Source organism: Salvelinus namaycush, chromosome 38, assembly GCF_016432855.1.
Source record: "Salvelinus namaycush isolate Seneca chromosome 38, SaNama_1.0, whole genome shotgun sequence".
Taxonomy (NCBI): domain Eukaryota; kingdom Metazoa; phylum Chordata; class Actinopteri; order Salmoniformes; family Salmonidae; genus Salvelinus; species Salvelinus namaycush.
The window spans coordinates 14,086,758-14,104,514 of NC_052344.1; the positions used below are offsets into that span (position 1 = coordinate 14,086,758).

The 17,757-nt window shown below is 44.2% G+C and overlaps 1 protein-coding gene and 1 long non-coding RNA gene across 2 annotated transcripts in view; one reads left to right on the forward strand and one right to left on the reverse strand.

Annotated features, from left to right (window-relative positions):
- Positions 1-551: 551 nt before the first annotated feature.
- Positions 552-17,757, reverse strand: part of LOC120031763 (SCY1-like protein 2) — a 32,965-nt gene continuing 15,759 nt past the window's right edge. The window contains exons 4-18 of the mRNA XM_038977565.1: positions 11,585-11,729; positions 10,684-10,833; positions 10,351-10,572; positions 9,926-10,042; positions 9,019-9,144; positions 8,604-8,780; positions 7,637-7,759; positions 6,875-6,988; positions 6,187-6,319; positions 5,536-5,654; positions 5,296-5,396; positions 4,475-4,547; positions 4,227-4,316; positions 3,803-3,922; positions 552-3,579 (exon numbers count right to left, since the gene is read on the reverse strand). Coding sequence (XP_038833493.1) covers positions 2,965-3,579; positions 3,803-3,922; positions 4,227-4,316; positions 4,475-4,547; positions 5,296-5,396; positions 5,536-5,654; positions 6,187-6,319; positions 6,875-6,988; positions 7,637-7,759; positions 8,604-8,780; positions 9,019-9,144; positions 9,926-10,042; positions 10,351-10,572; positions 10,684-10,833; positions 11,585-11,729 — 2,425 coding nt within the window. The 3' untranslated portion in view covers positions 552-2,964. The remainder of the gene's footprint in view (positions 3,580-3,802; positions 3,923-4,226; positions 4,317-4,474; positions 4,548-5,295; positions 5,397-5,535; positions 5,655-6,186; positions 6,320-6,874; positions 6,989-7,636; positions 7,760-8,603; positions 8,781-9,018; positions 9,145-9,925; positions 10,043-10,350; positions 10,573-10,683; positions 10,834-11,584; positions 11,730-17,757) is intronic.
- The window catches only part of LOC120031765, an 18,745-nt gene continuing 4,712 nt past the window's right edge, over positions 3,725-17,757 (forward strand). Inside the window, exons 1-2 of the long non-coding RNA XR_005473765.1 lie at positions 3,725-3,734; positions 11,493-11,496. This is a non-coding gene — a long non-coding RNA (uncharacterized LOC120031765). The remainder of the gene's footprint in view (positions 3,735-11,492; positions 11,497-17,757) is intronic.

The following is a 17,757-nucleotide window of genomic DNA, read 5'->3' on the forward strand; positions in this document are numbered from 1 at the left end:
GGAATGGAATAAATGGAACGGTATCAAACACAAACACATGGAAACGTTTCACTCTGTTTCTTTTATTCCATTCCAGCCATTACAATGAGCCCGTACTCCTATAGCTTCTCACACCAGCCGCCACTGTACACTGGGTGCATCTCAATTGTCTAAAGTGGCTTCCTCTCAACTCCATTTCTTCATGTGCACAGTGAAGACGAAGTCCCTGTCCGGTACTGAGACAGAACCCCTTCCATTCCACTTCCTCCTAAAAATGAAACTTGTTTACATATGTATTCATGGATTTCCTGTTATTTTCTCAACATTGTGCATAGAAAAAGTAGCTTCTGACAATCTGCACAATACTTTAAAAATGTGATCTGTAAAAAGAACCCTCTCACTGCCAATGGTACAAAAGGAACAAGCCTTTTGAGCATGTTCTAGCATGTACATTTGCATTGTCTTTAGTTTGAATAAAGATGATTTTCTATCTACTGTTGAGGCCATCTTATTCCAGAACTCAAAGTTACTTTTCAAATCTCTGGCTCAGACTCAAATACACAGACATCATAGAAATTATTAGATTGTGTATTTTCATATATATGTACAGATTTTCATTGAACCACCTCAGACAACACCACACACACCACATAGTTCATATAAGCCACACGACACATATGACAGCAGTAGTATACAAAGGATCAGAACTCTTGTAGAAGAATAGGCTTTTGTTTTTTGTCCTCGTGTCCAAACGCACGAGTCACAACGACAGGAAATGCAATCCAGTTCTTGCCCTCAAAAAGGCTTCCGTCATCATAGTTACAATCACATGAACATTGATGTCCATCTTTCACGAAAGGTGGCTGCAGAGAGGTCTTTGCCCAATCAGGACAGACCTCCATCACTTGTGTCCAATAGAGAGGTTTACAACCCAGAAGGCCCACCTTTTTGTTATACACTAGCCCATGACATTATCATTGTGCCAGCTCAGTGACAGCATTTTAATCCAACAAAGACCTGTGAATATAAATTAGCATGTGTTCAGTTAACTAACAAAACCTACATCCCCCAGTCTGCAAACAGCATTCAGTGAGGATTCACACAAGGGGGTTGGTCTCAAAAGTCTACAATGGCGTCCTTTTCTCATCTCCGTCCTTCACCTGCACTAGTCTGCAACAGGGGGATAGGTGAGATGACACTCCTGTTCCATTTGGCCCATAGGGCTTTCACCTATCCTGGGAGTTCAGATCAGTGCAGATGAAGGGAAGGAGATACGCAAAGGGGACGAGGAAAGGAGACTACTTTTGACTATTGAGATGCAGCCCCAGACTTAGTTCCACCCCCAAGGATTATTACTGCACACAGCACTCCTCTAAGGCCTCTCATTCATCATCACAAGAGCACAACAATCCAAGGGCCCCTTTAAGAGCTCTCCCATTTTAAATAGATTTATTTATCAACAATTTAGGACAGGTCCCCTTTAATGAAAAAGTGCTCAACTCATATATATATATAAAAACTGCATTTGATAGTACATTTGATATGTCCAACGATTAACTTAAAATGCATGGACTGCTTGCTTTGTTGAAAGCAGCCTGGTTTGATGCATGGAATAAAATAATGAATTACTAAATTCACTACATTTCAACAGGATCACAATCGTTTGTGGTGTCCCATCTTGGCCAGGTCAGTAACATGATGAAGGGAACACATTGATGAAGTCAGAGGGGGTATTACAAAACAGGAACACACAGGGCTAAAGTTACCAGACACCGGGCAAACTAACTAAATGAATTATGATTGTGCTGACATTTCAATATGCACCCATTTGTGTATCCTACTTCACATTCATTCACAATTCCCAGTATATATCGACCAATCACTCACTTACAGCAAACCATTCAGTACATATGCAGGTGAGTTACTTCAATTAAGAAGGTAGCAGTATGTAACGTCACCCTCACAGCACACACAGGATTCTGTGTGGATAACAATCCCTAACCAGACTAATTGCCTAAACACAAATCAACCCCTCCCTTTTCAAACTGTTCGTTGACTTGGATTTCTGCTCAGAAAATACCCTTTTCTTTAGGTCTGATGTAGAGACTGCAGAAGTGCTAGTAACATTTCACCACAACCACTATAACATCTGCTAAACTGTGTACGCAACCAATAAACTTCGATTAGATTTCCACTTCCATCCCATTTCATTTGGATTAATTTATACTGTAAGAATCTTGACACTTATGACATCACTGTTGAATCCTTATTCATCATCTCATTCTAGGCAGAGAACAGAAAGCATGGGTACTAAAAATCCCCAAATGGACTGGGGTGTTACTGCGCAGATCGTTTCCAAGGAGACTTGGCCTTTCCGCCCGTGCGGTTTAGCCGGCGATCCAACAGCTCTTCTGGATTGTTGTCCTCAAAGCAACAGGACCCCACTAAAAAGAACCACGCTGATATGATAAAGCAGGCTGCTGAGGTGGGCAGCATGAATAACATGTGTTGGCGCTGGGCTAAAAAGGAATGGACTGAGAAAGACTGGTCTCCATGCCACTGCTCATCCTAGCACATAGAACAGAGATTATGGAGAAGATATGCATTCTAGATTAAACCTTTCACCGCAAAGTGTCTCAGGAAAGAAACGATATGAAACCCCCACAAACATTACTGAGAGCAGAACACAACGTGAGAGTCTTTTTCCCTCTCTCTCTCTCTCTCTCTCTCTCTCTCTAGTCAAGAAGGTTTGGAATCCGCGTACAGATTGAAAAGCTGAGTCTTCAGTGTTCAATCCGATGGGAGCATAGAAGAACCACACTGCAACCCTAACCACAGAAGATTAAAATACAAATAGCAACAAATAGATTCATCATCATTTCACAGTCGGTCCAAAAAGTGGATTTTTCATTCTTCTTGTTTGCAGTTCAAAAGTCCAACTCCCCTTTCATCAGTCTGTCGTCATTAAAGAGGGGAAAGTTGTTTTCAGCCAAATAGGTCTTTCAGGTCGTTGTTGACGGACGAACTGTGTCTGAGCCCACCACCCGCGTTCATTCCGGGAGCGGCCGTGGGCTGAGAGAAGTTCTGCGGGCTGAAGAAAGGGTTGGCCTGCATCCCGAACCCGCTGGTCAACCCTCCCATGGCTAATGGCGCGCCCTGCATCGGGGCAGTCTGACTGGGCTGGGCTGAACCAAACTGATTAAGCCAGGGGGTGGCGGTGGTCTCAGGGGTGGGCTTGGGAGGAGCCATTTGGTTGAGGCTGACTTTGGGCTTGTTGGAAGTGAACAAGGAGTCCAAGGCAGACATGTCAGGGGTGTTGGTAGTCCCTTGGTTGTGGGTCAGGGCACCAAAGTTAGGGGTGCTGGTGGTGGTGGCCATCCCTCCGTAGAGGCCGGGGCCGGGGGGCCGCATGCCCAGACCCCCTGTCTGGAAGCCCATGGTTGGGTTGTAGCCGTTGCTGACCAGAGAGCCCATGGGGGTGGTGGAGGGGTAGGCTGAGATGGTGCTGCCCTGGATGAGGCCTGGTCTGGGGGGAGAGGTGAGGGACAGGCTGCCCAGGGATGTCATATTGTTCAGCAGGCAGCTGCTCAGGTCCTTGGCCTGCCAAACACATCAGGTCAAATCAGCTTATCATCTCAATGACAAATAGGTGGCAGGTTTGAAGTGGAAACTAAAGTAGATTACATCACTGTAAAACATCAAACTAATAAATGATACAGATATATTGAGATTGTTCTATATGAGGACATCAAAACGTGTAACCATGGACGGCTACCAAGTAAGGAACTATACATTTTCACATGAGTATGTGTGTGTCTACTACCTGGGTAGAAGGAGTAGCTGGTTTGATACTCTGGGGGGCTAGTGCTGGCTGGTTTCTTAGTTTGGCTGCCTGTTCCTGCTCCTTGGCTAACCGCTGCTTCTCCTCCAGAGTCAAAGACATCTATAGAGAGAGAAGGAGAGAGAGGAGGGACAGAGCGAGAGAGAGAGGAGAGGGACAGAGCGAGAGACAGGGAGGAAGGGAGAAAGAACAGAAAACGTTAATTATAATCCCTTATCCCTGAAATATACACTAGCAGCTATACAAGGTTAGGCTAGATAAGATGGGTTTGGTAACATTCAATCACAAAAAGAGAGTCAAACAGAACATGCACCACCCAAGCTAATTTAACAGGAACGTTAACAGACTTCCACTGCAATACGTTTGCTCCGGTCTGTGCCTACTGAATAAGATGCAGAGTACGTACTCTGTTGAGTTGGGGAGCTGATGCCGAGTTTCCGTTCGCTTTCCCATTAACCCCTGCACTCCCAGAACTCCCTCCAAAGACATCATCAATCTGGAAAAAGACAACGGTTTCAATAAGCCATAACATACATTTGGCCTTATAAGTGTATGAAATCACATACATAAAGCCTTCATTAAATCAATCCTTCATGCATTTGCCTCATCCGGGCAATCGCCTTTCCCCTCCTTGTCAAGGAAATGACCTCTCACCTGGTTGCCAGGGCTGGGGGTGCGCTTCGTCTCTTCCGATTGGTTGGTCTGACTGGTATTAATATTCATACTCCTGAGGACAGACAGAATAGCTCAAACTATTTCATTCAGGGGAATTTGGCTATCACAAACATAAAACATTACTCAACCCTCATCTTTCTAATCAGATTCCGAACATTAACTTGCATCACATCTTTCCTGAGTCATTGTTGACTAATAAAAGGAGAAGTAGGAAGATAGTAAATACAGAAAGAACAGAATAGTCTAAAACATTATAAAGTGTGTAGAGCCCTGTGAGTGTGCATAGAGAATAAAATACAAATGTCTGACCATCTCTATGCACACTCACAGGGCTCTACACACTAGGCCCACAGACGCTCCAACACACATACACAAACCTATACATATCTACCTCTATCAATCCAGTATCCCTGCACATTGGAAATATGGTACTGGAACTGACCCTGTATATAGTATGCGTACTTACTTTATCGTGTTGTTCTTATATCTCATGTGTTTTTGTTCTACCTTGTTATTTTTAGTAAAACATTGTTATGGATTCATCATCATTGATTTTTAGTAAAACATTGTTATGGATTCATCATCATTGATTTTTAGTAAAACATTGTTATGGATTCATCATCATTGATTTTTAGTAAAACATTGTTATGGATTCATCATCATTGATTTTTAGTAAAACATTGTTATTGATTACTGCATTGTTGGGGTTAGAGCTGCAAGAAAGACATTTCACTGTACTGGTGCACCTGACATTACAACATCAGAGGAAGACAGGAGGGAGACAATGATTTGACTGATACCTCTGCTGTTCCTGCATGCTGTGTAGCTGCTCCAGTTTGGTCTTGTGTTCTGCCTCCATACGAGTCAGCATGTCTTTGATCACAGCCATGAAGGAGTTAAACTGAAACACACAGAGAGAGGGTGGGAATACAACCTCTGTGTGTGTGTGTGTGTGTGTGTGTGTGTGTGTGTGTGTGTGTGTGTGTGTGTGTGTGTGTGTGTGTGTGTGTGTGTGTGTGTGTGTGTGTGCATCTACCTACCTGGTTGAGGTTGAGGTTGTTGTCTATACTGAGCGAGACTAGGTGAGGCAGACTCTTGGCAGCTAGGTGCTCTTTGGGGATGCCCAGTTTCTTATGGGAGAAGGTACACTTGTAGATCCCTATGGGAGGAAACAACCACTCCACAATAAATCAGAACCACAACAATCAACAGACAACGCAGCAATACTGTTAAAGCGATAGATCATGTTTTTAAGTGTTAGCCCATTTCAATTTGTCATTTCATCCTAGGTGAGTTGTCGACTCATTTTATTCTAGGAGAATTGACTCATTTCATCCCAGGAGAATTGACTCATTTTATTCTAGGTGAGTTGATTCATTTTATCCTAGGAGAATTGACTCATTTTATCCTAGGAGAATTGACTTATTCTATCCTAGGTGAGTTGATTCATTTCATCCTAGGTGAGTTGATTCATTTCATCCTAGGTGAGTTGATTCATTTCATCCTAGGTGAGTTGATTCATTTCATCCTAGGTGAGTTGATTCATTTCATCCTAGGGGATTCTAAAATAAGATAGAATTCTTTAACAGTACTGATCATTTTCTGTTGAGATTTTCTTTGTTTGAAAAAAAAAGCCAAACTATGCCTAGGACTATCATCTAGATTCTAAGATGTTCTAGATGTTCCGTTACCTAGAACCCCCATGAGTACGGCTGGTTCTCTGGAGGGGATCTGTTGCAGGAAGGGAAGGATCTCGTCAATGACGTACCATTTGTCCAGGTACTCCAGAATCTTCCCCAGGCACACCAGGGAGTTCACCCTCACCTACACACACAGGTCAAACATACGCACACACAATCAGAATATTTCTGTCACCTGTCAATCAATGGTCAGTCAAAAACAACCATGTGCATTTGATCAACACACACAGAGAGACAGAGAGAGAGACCGACAGAGACAGACAGAGACAGAGAGACAGAGAGACAGAGAGAGAGAGAGAGAGAGAGAGAGAGAGAGAGAGACCGACAGAGACAGACAGAGACAGAGAGAGACAGAGACAGAGACAGAGAGACAGACAGAGACAGAGAGAGAGAGAGAGAGAGAGAGAGAGAGAGAGAGAGAGAGAGAGAGAGAGAGAGACCGACAGAGACAGACAGAGACAGAGAGACAGAGAGACAGAGAGAGAGAGAGAGAGAGAGAGAGAGAGACCGACAGAGACAGACAGAGACAGACAGAGACAGAGAGAGACAGAGACAGAGAGACAGAGAGAGAGAGAGAGAGAGAGAGAGAGAGAGAGAGAGAGAGAGAGAGAGAGAGAGAGAGAGAGAGAGACCGACAGAGACAGACAGAGAGAGAGTCAAATGAAAGCGAGAGACTGACTGCAAGTGAGGAGGTCTGTAGACAGGCAGACTTGATGCGGGGGATGAGTGCGTTCTTCATGGAGGGATACTCGATCAGGTTGGCGAAGGTAGGGATTATGTTCAAACACAGCTCCTGGGGGGGGGCACACAAATATATGGCACAGCATTGCTGATAACTTAACAGCAGAGGTTTCCATAGAATCACATATAGCCTAGAACTCTCGAATGGACATTGGGATCATAGCAACTGCAAAATATTGTCTGTCTCGGTCAGGCGTATTATAGATTCTCTATGGAGGTTCCCATGTGAGCTTTACAGAGTTGGTTGAATGTGCTGCTAACCGCTGGTCCAGGGTCAGGTTTTTCTTATCCTCTCAATGGTTAGTTTAGGATTTGGGGGCAGGCAATGGGATTCTAGAGCTGTGGTTAGGGGCAACTTGTACCACAATCAGTGTTTAGTCATTAACGCTGCAGTTATCCTCCTACACTTTACTTCCTTCACTACATCACTCATTTGGATAGGTAAATAGAGATGTCTGTCTTTTACAATGTACCGTACCTGGCAAACAAATTACGCATTAAATCAAGGCAGTGTATTTTTAACGGGCAGAAAATGTATGGCAACGGACGACAGTATGCTAATTTACACTTACCTTGAATCACACTCAAACTAAACCTAACTTTAACCTCAATCCTAAACCAGATTTAATTAGTATTGCACTTCTCTTTCTGCCGGGGGAATAAACCCTTTGTAAAGTCATGATGTGCTTGTCCCTGGTACCTGTATCTGGATGGAGGGGGCCTCCAGGGCTCTGTAGACCATGGGCAGAACGCTGTTCTTAATGTCCTCCGGTGGGGTCTTGGTCAGCAGCAGGTCCATCTTTTGCAGGAAGATCAGCAGGATCTGAGAGACACAGAGGGTTAAACGCAGTTCATCCAGGCTTAATGATGGGAGAGTGACAGATAAAAAGAGAGAGATGGGTAACTACCAGTGAAATGAAACTAGGAATAAAGTGAGCTCTTTTTTTAAGCATTAGAGTGTCATACACACACACACAGAGTGTCACACACACACACACAACTACGCTTAGCAAAGACCACTCACCATATTGCTTGCCTGAAGGCATGAAAAGGAGAAGAGAGAGAAACAGTATGATACATACAGCCCTGTCACCAGATAAAGCGTACAGCATCCTCTAGTCTGTTATCTAACCATGCCATCCCTGTAACACACATCAAGAAAACATAGAAGGTAGGCCTGAAAACTGGGTATGGGGATACACTGTATGTGTGTGTCCTTTGCATCCTCTGTGTGTGTGTGTGTGTGTGTGTGTGTGTGTGTGTGTGTGTGTGTGTGTGTGTGTGTGTGTGTGTGTGTGTGTGTGTGTGTGTGTGTGTGTGTGTGTGTGTGTGTGTGTGTGTGTGTGTGTGTGTGTGTGTGTGTGTGTGTGTGTGTGTGTGTGTGTGTGTGTGTGTGTGTGTGTGTGTGTGTGTGTGTGTGTGTGTGTGTGTGTGTGTGTGTGTGTGTGTGTGTGTGTGTGTGTGTGTGTGTGTGTGTGTGTGTGTGTGTGTGTGTGTGTGTGTGTGTGTGTGTGTGTGTGTGTGTGTGTGTGTGTGTGTGTGTGTGTGTGTGTGTGTGTGTGTGTGTGTGTGTGTGTGTGTGTGTGTGTGTGTGTGTGTGTGTGTGTGTGTGTGTGTGTGTGTGTGTGTGTGTGTGTGTGTGTGTGTGTGTGTGTGTGTGTGTGTACCTGGACAGGCTCCTGCTGCTTGAACACAGGGGTGAGGTCCGGCAGGATGAGTCTGACGTACTCGTCCTTGGTACACTCCTCTGCGATCAGCAGCACATTGGGCAGGACGAACGGCACCATGTCTGGGTTCACAAACTCTGAGGTGAGGGCTGGGAGGATACGATACACCACCACTCTCTGGGGTGGAGAGGAAGAGACAGGACGCAAAAAGGTTAGGAATAGTGGCTTTAATCAGAATCATTTTTATTAAGTCACCTTTGAGCACATATTTGGCCAATCCCAATTTGACTGGATTATTGAAGACCATGTTCCAAACTACCGGTCCACTGAGGATGAAGCATTCTACTGTAGGAATGTACAGCTAGGACACTAAAATGACCTGTAAGAGCAACACACACACACAGTGAACACTAACCTTGGGTAGCTTGGGCAAGACCTTGGGCAGGTTTTTGTAGAACTGGGACTTCTGCAGGTTGTCCCTCTGGAAGAGGGAGTCAAAGTAGGCCAGCGTCACCGCCCCCACGTCATCAAAGAAGGGGATCTGAAGCACCCAGACACAGAGAAGGGATTATTCAACTGAACTGGGTGGTATGTCATAAAGCAGGATCAATGACTTCATCTTGCTTAAATTCTCTGAAATAAATTTTTAGGAAGACGACCTTGAAACGGGCCTTCAACCGACGACACATATTCAACCGACGACACATATTCAACCGACGACACATATTCAACCGACGACACATATTCAACCGACGACACACATTCAACCGACGACACACATTCAACCGACGACACACATTCAACCGACGACACACATTCAACCGACGACACACATTCAACCGACGACACACATTCAACCGACGACACACATTCAACCGACGACACACATTCAACCGACGACACATATTCAACCGACGACACACATTCAACCGACGACACACATTCAACCGACGACACATATTCAACCGACGACACACATTCAACCGACGACACACATTCAACCGACGACACACATTCAACCGACGACACACATTCAACCGACGACACATATTCAACCGACGACACATATTCAACCGACGACACATATTCAACCGACGACACATATTCAACCGACGACACACATTCAACCGACGACACACATTCAACCGACGACACATATTCAAGTTTAGCTTTATTAATGAATCAGAAAATCTAAAAGGCATTTCTAAATATTTATCAGTTAGCTAACTTGGTGAGCATGTTTTAATATGTAAAACGTATTGTGTATCCTGTTGTATTAGTGACATAAGGTCATAGGTTGGTGACACGGGGGGTGATCTGACCTTGGTCATCTGGTCAGCATCAGGCCGGACGTTGGGCGTGACACTCAGCAGCATCTTGACGTGCTCCCTCACCTCCTCAGGAATCTTATTCAACATGGTGGGGCTCAGTCTGCTGAGCTATGGACAGACAGGGGGAGAGAGAGATCTACCAATTCAAAAAGTATGGACTCAATGAAGCATTACAAATATTGCAGTGCACTTTGGCATTAATATCCCTCTGTCCTTTTCTCCCCAAAATGCTAAATAATACGTGATGCATTCTAACTAAGGTCTGCTGCCTGAATGAGGTCCTTGGGTGCTGTCGCTCCAGAGAACTCTAACTATGAAGAGGGCCAGCACTCACAACTTTGATGTATATTTTTTACTAGCAATCACGTGGACATGTTCTGGCCATCAAGCCTTCATCTCACTCCCTGCCCCCTCACCTGGTCCAGCTGTCGGCTGAAGCTCTTGAAGATGTCGTGCTTGTTGACCTGGAACACGGGCTTGCCCTCGTTGAAGACGGCGTGCATCACCACGCCCAGTGAGTACATGTCCGAGGCGGCGTCGCAGCTCACCGACAGGATGTACTCGGGGGCCAGATACTCTGGGTTGGGCAGGCAGAGCGGCGGCAGGTTGGGCTCCCACTCCTTACAGGAATACTTGAGCTGGGGGAAGGAGGGAGGGAGGTGGAGATAGGTATGTAAGGATATATACAGATACACACAGAGGAAGAGATACATACAGGTGCACACAGGCAGATGCGCTGAGCGTCTCACCTCTGCATCGGAGGGGTTGGTGGAGGAGATGCTGAAGTCAAAGCCCATGATCTTCCAGGCTCCGCTCTTGTTGAGGATGACGTTCTCCAGACACAGGTTCCCATGGACCATCTTCACCCCGCTGTGTAGGAATGACAAGCCCTCCGAGATCTGAGGGAGGGACATGTGAAGGAGGGGGAGAGAGGGAGGGAGAAGAGAGAGATGAGAGTAGTCACAGGGAGAGGATAACAAAATAGAAAGAGAGTGAAAAAGAGAAAGGAAAAGAAAGAGGCATGAAGCAGATAAAGATAGGAGAGGTAAGACAGTGAGCAGAGAAACAGAAAGACAATCTGTGATATTAACTAAAGACTTTTCACAGCATTCCTCCTTAAAGGGGCAATCTGCAGTTCAAACAATAACAAAGGCAACTCCGCCAATGTTTTGGTAAAAAGCCGAAGTGTGGGGCTGGAAAATGTTTATCACTCCCAAATTCCTAGACAGAGCTATGGATGCAAGAACTGACCATCCATTACATCAACATCATAGTTTTAACCATGTTTTAAGGCTAGTGTTGGTTTACAATAAACAAATTAGTAAAACAAGCTTTGGGTTCTGATGGGGTACGACAGTTGAACTAAGCTCATGAGGCATTTATAAGTTATATTCTTCAAGCATCAATGGGTAGATATAATCGATTTATAAGAAGAAGAAAAAATGTATGTAGCAATCACAGATTGCCCCTTTAAATAGCTGTGTGACTTGGCAGGGGAGTGCAATCTAATCAATTATCCCCAAAAATATGCCTGGGACACAATTTAATAAAGAGAAAGAGAGGTGTGGTTAGGTCAATTGGGTTTGAATACATACATCTGCCAAGCAATATACATAGCAACAAGACATGTGTGTGTGTATTGGGTCTCACCTGCAACAGGCCATACTTGGTCTCCACGTCGTACAGCTTGTAGTCCTTGATGTCTGTGGGCACGGGGCTGGGCAGGTTGTCCCACTGACCCAGCACATTGGACAGACTGGCAAACACGGGCTCTGTACAGAACGCCAGGCAGTCCCTGAAGGAGGGAGGGAGAGAGGAAACAGTGTCAATTATTACAAACAAACAACGATGAAGAAAGAAGGAGTGTGTTAAAAATGACAGAGAAAAGAGAAGAGTAAGATAAAGAACAAAAGAAACGGGGGATGATGGTGAACTAGAGGAAGGATGGAGTAATAAAAAAGTAGAGAAAGAGGTAGTGTGAGAGAGAGAGGTAGTGTGTGTGTGTGTGTGTGTGTGTGAGAGAGAGGTAGTGTGAGAGAGAGAGGTAGTGTGTGTGTGTGTGTGTGTGTGTGTGTGTGTGTGTGTGTGTGTGTGTGAGAGAGAGAGGTAGTGTGAGAGAGAGAGGTAGTGTGTGTGTGTGTGTGTGTGTGTGTGTGTGTGTGTGTGAGAGAGAGAGGTAGTGTGAGAGAGAGAGGTAGTGTGTGTGTGTGTGAGAGAGAGAGGTAGTGTGAGAGAGAGAGGTAGTGTGTGTGTGTGTGTGTGTGTGTGTGAGAGAGAGAGGTAGTGTGAGAGAGAGAGGTAGTGTGTGTGTGTGTGTGTGTGTGTGTGTGTGTGTGTGTGTGTGTGTGTGTGTGTGTGTGTGTGTGTGTGTGTGTGTGAGAGAGGTAGTGTGTGTGTGTGTGTGTGTGTGTGTGTGTGTGTGTGTGTGTGTGTGTGTGTGTGTGTGAGAGAGGTAGTGTGTGTGTGTGTGTGTGTGTGTGTGTGTGTGTGTGTGTGTGTGTGTGAGAGAGAGAGAGGTAGTGTGAGAGAGAGAGGTAGTGTGTGTGTGTGTGTGTGTGTGTGTGTGTGTGTGTGTGTGAGAGAGAGAGGTAGTGTGTGTGTGTGTGTGTGTGTGTGTGAGAGAGAGAGGTAGTGTGAGAGAGAGAGAGCGAGTGAGAGAGGTAGTGTGAGAGATACCAATTAGGATCTGGCTAAAAATACATGAATCAGTTATAGAACCCTTTATGGTTGTGAGGTCTGCGGTCCGCTCACAAACCAAGAATTCACAAAATGGGACAAACACCAAATTTAGACTGCATGCAGAATTCTGCAAAAATATCCTCTGTGTACAACGTAAAACACCAAATAATGCAAGCAGAGCAGAATTGAGCAGATACCCTCTACTTATCAAAATCCAGAAAAGAGCCATTCAATTCTACAACCACCTAAAAAGAAGCGATTCCTAAACCTTCCATGAAAAAGACATCATCTACAGAGAGATGAACCTGAAGAAGAGTCCCCTAAACAAGCTGGTCCTGGGGCTCTGTTCACAAACACAAACAGACCCCATAGAGCCCCAGGACAGCAACACAATTAGACCCAACCAATTCATGAGAAAACAACAAGAGAATTACTTGACACATTGGAAAGAATTAACAAAAGAATAGAGCAAACTAGAATGCTATTTAACCCTAAACAGAGAGTACCCAGTGGCAGAAAAACTGACCACTGTGACAGACCCAAACTTAAGGAATGCTTTGACTATGTACAGACTCAGTGAGCATGCCAATAAAGCCCTTTGAATTGAAGTAGAGAGAGAGAGAGAAGGAAATAGAGAGAGAGCGAGAGAGAAGGAAATAGAGAGAGAGCGAGAGAGAAGGAAATAGAGAGAGAGCGAGAGAGAAGGAAATAGAGAGAGAGAGAGCGAGAGAGAAGGAAATAGAGAGAGAGAGAGAGAGCGAGAGAGAAGGAAATAGAGAGAGAGAGAGAGCGAGAGAGAAGGAAATAGAGAGAGAGAGAGAGAGAGAGAAGGAAATAGAGAGAGAGAGAGAGAGAGAGAGAGCGAGAGAGAAGGAAATAGAGAGAGAGAGAGAGAGAGAGAGAGCGAGAGAGAAGGAAATAGAGAGAGAGAGAGAGAGAGAGAGAGCGAGAGAGAAGGAAATAGAGAGAGAGAGAGAGAGAGAGAGAGAGCGAGAGAGAAGGAAATAGAGAGAGAGAGAGAGAGAGAGCGAGAGAGAAGGAAATAGAGAGAGCGAGAGAGAGAGCGAGAGAGAAGGAAATAGAGAGAGCGAGAGAGAGAGCGAGAGAGAAGGAAATAGAGAGAGCGAGAGAGAGAGCGAGAGAGAAGGAAATAGAGAGAGCGAGAGAGAGAGCGAGAGAGAAGGAAATAGAGAGAGAGAGAGAGAAGGAAAGAGAGAGAGAGAGAGAGAGAGAGAGAAGGAAATAGAGAGAGAGAGAGAGAAGGAAATAGAGAGAGAGAGAGAGAGAGAGAGAAGGAAAGAGAGAGAGAGAGAGAGAGAGAGAGAGAGAAGGAAAGAGAGAGAGAGAGAGAGAGAGAGAGAGAAGGAAAGAGAGAGAGAGAGAGAGAGAGAGAGAGAAGGAAATAGAGAGAGAGAGAGAGAGAGAGAGAGAGAAGGAAATAGAGAGAGAGAGAGAGAGAGAGAGAGAGAGAGAGAGAGAAGGAAATAGAGAGAGAGAGAGAGTTGAGTTTTTATAAAACCTTTATTTTCTACTCAATTATTAACATAAATAATGACACACTGCCTTTTCAGAAATGAAACAATAAATGTAATTCCTACTCAAAATAAATAAAATAAAAATACAAAAGAACATATACATTCAACTTATTTCCTCAACAAAAAATAATTTCCCCTCCTCTACAAAACAAAGCACTCCTTCATATGCCCACTTCTCCTCAAATAATGGGAGATCTTTTACAGCTGAGAAGAACTCAAAATCCACTTTTATTCTTGCTTTCACTAATCCTTTAAAAACACATCTTATATCCTTCTCATATCCCGTGTCTATCTTATGTTTCCTACTCAAAAAAATTGACATCTTAGCTTGTCCCAAAATAAAATTTAACAGTTGACATTTTCTTTTCTGTTGCTTACTATATTGAAACCCCAAAATAAAAACATTGTTATTAAAAAACTCACCTACAGCTCTAAACAAAGACTCCAGTATTTCCAATAGAGGTTTTATCCTCTCACACTCCATAAAACAGTGAAAAATGGTTTCTCTTATATTACAAAAAGGACATCCATCTCTAACATCTGAGTTAATGACAGATACAAAAGCATTAACTGCAATAATGCCATGTAAAACCCTCCATTGCATATCACCAGTACCCTTTTGTAACGGTGGTTTGTACAGTGCTCTCCATGCTGGCTTTACCTTGTCATCAATTCCCAATTTTACCCTCCATGGAGTGTCTTTTCTATTTTTCAATTTATCTTTATTTAACACCTTTACACACCCCCTATACAAGTCCTTCCCATTCACCTCATCCAAACCCACCTCCTCCAACCCTCTCAAATCCAACAATAAACCCTTTCTCTCTGACTCTGGGATATTTGGTGTAATCCCTAGTCTTGGAAATGCGACGTCTTCATCTTGTACCTTCTTCTCGTGGCTATTAAGCATTCCCCACTCTTCCTCTGACAGAGCCTTCCTGCAGCTTCCCAGCATTTGTCCGACAATCCTTTCCGACCTCACCCCCAAATGTTCAGCCAACCGTCTTCCATCCATTAAGGCGGGCCCAGCCATGGCCATTAACTGTTTTAAGGTGATGATTTTGCCCTTCACCAAAATCTTGGAGAAATGTGGAACAGCTGCAGTTGTACAATCCAGTCTTGCCCCATACACCAGAGGTTCCTCCAACAACCAATGCACTGACTCCGCTGAAGTTCGTCTGGACACCTTCATTATGCTCCACACTCTGAGAAGACCTCTGTAAAACGGAGGTACTCCCTCCCTAGAAATTTGTCTACTATCAACCAGAAATAAAGCCTTCTTTAATCCTAATCCTCCAACCCTCTGTAATACAAGACCTGCCACCCCTCTCCACACCACCTTTTCCGGTCCATAAAGCAGCCTTTGAATAAACTGAAACCGGAAAGCAGCAGCTCTACTAGCAAGATGTACAAGACCTTGTCCCCCCTCCTCTTTTGATAAATATAAAACACTTTGTGGAACCCAATGATATTTATCCCAAAAGAAATCCACAATAATTGCCTGTATCTTAGCCAGAAGGCCAGATGGTGGTTCTAAAACTGACAACCGATGCCACAGTGCAGAGGCAATCACATTATTAACTATAATAGTGCGCCCCCTATATGACATACGAGATAATAACCAACGCCATCTCCTCATCCTCCCTTCCACCATTTCAACCACCCCACTCCAATTTTTTTCCATAGTCCCCTCATCTCCTAGGTACACTCCAAGATACTTAAAACCTCCCTTACACCATTCTAGCCCCCCTGGCAAAGCCATGATCCCTCCATCCCATTTTCCAATCTGTAAAGCACAACTCTTTTCCCAATTTACCTTTGCAGAGGATATTCCCCTAAAACGATCAACCATTATACTCAAACTATCCACCTCCGCTTGATTTTTCACTAACACAACTACATCATCAGCATAGGCTGAGAGACGAATAGGAGGAATATCCTCTGAAAGGTACACCCCTTCAATGCGACTTCTAATGCTATTTAGTAGTGGCTCTATAGCAATGGCATACAACATCCCTGACAAAGAACATCCCTGCCTAATACCTCTACACACTTTAAAAGGAGCACTCAAACCACCGTTAACTTTCAATACACTTTCAATGTCACCATATATCACCTTTATCATGGCAATAAAACCCGAGCTGAACCCAAACGCCTCAAGCGTGTGCCATAAATATTTATGTTCAACTCGGTCAAATGCCTTTTCCTGATCAATTGAAATTAGACCAGCATCCAACCCAATAGCCTTAGAGACGTCCAAAAAATCACGAATCAGAGAAATGTTATCCCCTATCTGCCTGCCAGGAACACAGTAGGACTGGTCCGTATGTATGATTTGCCCCATCACCTCCCTCAGCCTGTTGGACAAAGCCTTTGACAATATCTTATAATCAGTGCACAATAAAGCCACCGGCCTCCAGTTCTTCACCTCCCTAGGGTCACCCTTTTTGGGCAATAGGGTGAGGACAGCCCTTCTGCAGCTTATTGGTAGTAACCCTCCGGTTAAACTATCATTAACCACTTCTAGCCAATCCTCTCCCAACATAGCCCAAAAAGACTTAAAAAAGTCAACAGGAAGCCCATCAATGCCTGGTGCCCTTCCATTTTCCATGCCTTTTAATGCAGTGTATAACTCCTGCAAAGACAATGGTTGCTCCAGCTCAACCTGCGTTTCTGCAGCCACCTTTGGGAGCCCATCAAAGAACTGTTGTGTCACTGTTTTATCTTCTTTGTACTCACACTTATAGAGCTCAGCATAGAACTCTACTGCCCTCTTTCTAATTTCACTCGGGCTAGTGAGCTCTTGTCCAACAGCTGATTTGAGACAATGAATAATTTTTCTTTGTCCATTCTTTTTCTCTAAACCAAAGAAAAACTTGGATGAGGCATCCATTTCAGATATTCCCTGAAACTTACTTCTCACCAATGCCCCCTGTGCTCTGATACCCAGCAGGTCTGCCAATGCAGCTTTTCTCCTCTTGAGGGCCTGAGTATGGCCTCGATCTCCTGTGGTCTCAACCAACGTCATGAGTTCCACTATTTCAAACTCTAAGGCTTTCATTGATCTAGTGATATCCTTGGTGACATTCCTCGTGTATTGATTACAGAATTGTTGAATCTGGATTTTCCCTATATCCCACCACTGTTGAATTGATACAAAACTAGCCTTTTGAGACCTCCACCTCTCCCACAAAAAACTGAAACATTTCCTGAAGTGAGCATCACTCAATAAAGTTATATTAAAATGCCAATATGCACTTTTGGGTTTTACATCATTAATGAACACCACCTCTGTTATTAAACAATGATCCGAAAATCCCACTGGGGTTATCACACTTGATTTACAAACCTGAGATTGATGCTCAAAACAATAAAACCTATCTAACCTGGCCATAGAGATGGTGTTCTCTCTCACATGCGCCCAGGTGTACTGCCTTGTGCCTCCATTTTGACTCCGCCAAATATCACACAATTCATGTGTTACAATGAGGCGTTTTAAAAAAGTCCTTGAGGCTATATGAGGTTCTTGGTGATTTCTATCTAAATCGCTGACTGTGCAGTTGAAATCCCCAGCAATAAATAAATAATCCTCTTTATTACATTTCTCAA